The sequence below is a fragment of the Bison bison genome, unplaced genomic scaffold, assembly GCF_000754665.1.
Source record: "Bison bison bison isolate TAMUID 2011002044 unplaced genomic scaffold, Bison_UMD1.0 scf7180017855067, whole genome shotgun sequence".
Taxonomy (NCBI): domain Eukaryota; kingdom Metazoa; phylum Chordata; class Mammalia; order Artiodactyla; family Bovidae; genus Bison; species Bison bison.
Window position 1 is genome coordinate 28,799 of NW_011485640.1, and position 1,734 is coordinate 30,532.

The window sequence follows — 1,734 nt, forward strand, 5'->3', positions numbered from 1 at the left end:
GGGTTTGGCAAGTATAGTTTCTGACATTTTTTCCCTTAAATTGCTAAATTGGAGACATGATAAGAGGAATTGATTGTTCATTTTTAAGGGAAATATGATTAACGTGACAATATCTATAGTTTGGGCGTTTTGTCACATTGTTTTGTGCATCATGAAATTTAGAAATTCTTAGATATTTCTTAATATTTCATCACCTAGTACCTCTCTGAATTGAAGATATTTTAAGATTATGTAAATTGGATAATAAATTCTATAATTTTTTTGAAGGGAGGATGACTGTTACATTTCAAGCAGTGAAAAATATTATAAGGCTGTTCCTTGTAAATATTTAAGCTCAAGCTATTTTAGAGTTAATTTTCTATTTCTGATTTGAATGAATTGGATGATAACCAGTGATTTTGTATTTGTTAATTGGTTCATTCCTTACTAAATTTAGTATTCATTAATGTGCTAAAATGAATCTGAAATCAAACAAGTGATGTTTCTTCTATCATTATACATCATACTTAGTGAAATTTCAACAAATTTCTCTGTTAGAAATATATTCTGCTTTTTACATATATAATTTTTCTCCTAAAAATATAGGAGAATATTAAACAATAACAACCTTATGACATAGGGAAAGCTCTTCTCAAGTGTTGGATAGCATGCTATTTAGTGCTAAAACAGAAATTTCTCTCCTCTCTGTACTTTGAACCCCTCTTTGGTCTTTATTGTTCATCCAAGCTGCTTCTATTAAAGTAGTAGTGATAAAATGTTGGACATATAAATCCTTATGGAACATAATTCTAGCCCCTGGAAATCATTATACCACAGAATATCATCATTTTACCTGATTCCTTGGGAATTGGCGTGATGCTCACCTTCAATGCTGAATCCCTTTCCGTGGAAGCAAATGAACAACTCTTCAAGAATATCCTTGATGTGTGGAAAGACATACCATCCTCCATAGGTATGTGGAAAATTTTTCTCCTTTCATATGATCCCAGAAAAGCTTCTATTTCCTAAAGTGTCACTTTTTCTCAAGGCATCTGGGGTTAATTTGGGGTACTGCATATTTACTCCCTTGTAAGATAATGTATATGTTTTTCTTATGCTTAATGATTTCACAAGGCTACCACAAAGAGACTGATTTTGGCTGTCTTGGTAGTTCATTTTCAATAAGCATGCAATTAAAATAAGAAAGTGATTATTTTCTATAATAATCTATCATTTTATTTTAACTCCTTTTGCTTGCAGATTTTACACAGATGTTGAAAATGCTTCATTCCATAACATTGATTTGGGGTTTTTACCTTTATCTTAGGAGAGTGCCAACTAATATAAGAGATGAGCCAAATATTTCCATTTTGTACAGTCAATAGTGTTCTGTTTAGCCAGTAATATTCCTGTGAAGAATCAAATACAAACTGCTTTTGTGACTCATTGGTTGTCACTAAGATTTCATCATCCTTCATTTACAAAACAGATAAATATGACTGACTGAAATGCTCTTAGATACTACCCAGATGGCAACACAAAGAAAACTGCCTTTTCATCTTCATTAGACCAGGGGAAATTTTTTTTTTCTTCCTGACCAGCACAGGACTACCAATCTGGGAAATCTGAATAACTTGAATCTCTCGTACATGTCTCTGAGGCTTGATGACTACAGAGGTAATTCTAAATAGGAAACAGAATAATGCCTATAAACAGCAAAAATACTAGAGTAGAATGATTTTGTTGAAATGTTCC

At 32.0% G+C, this 1,734-nt stretch overlaps 1 protein-coding gene across 1 annotated transcript in view; it reads left to right on the plus strand.

Annotated features, from left to right (window-relative positions):
- NRK (Nik related kinase) overlaps nucleotides 1–1,734 on the plus strand; it is a gene marked incomplete at its 5' end in the record, with an annotated part of 36,870 nt that overhangs the window by 28,793 nt on the left and 6,343 nt on the right. The window contains one exon of the mRNA XM_010858025.1: nucleotides 817–952. Within this exon, the coding sequence (XP_010856327.1) occupies nucleotides 817–952 (136 nt within the window). The remainder of the gene's footprint in view (nucleotides 1–816; nucleotides 953–1,734) is intronic.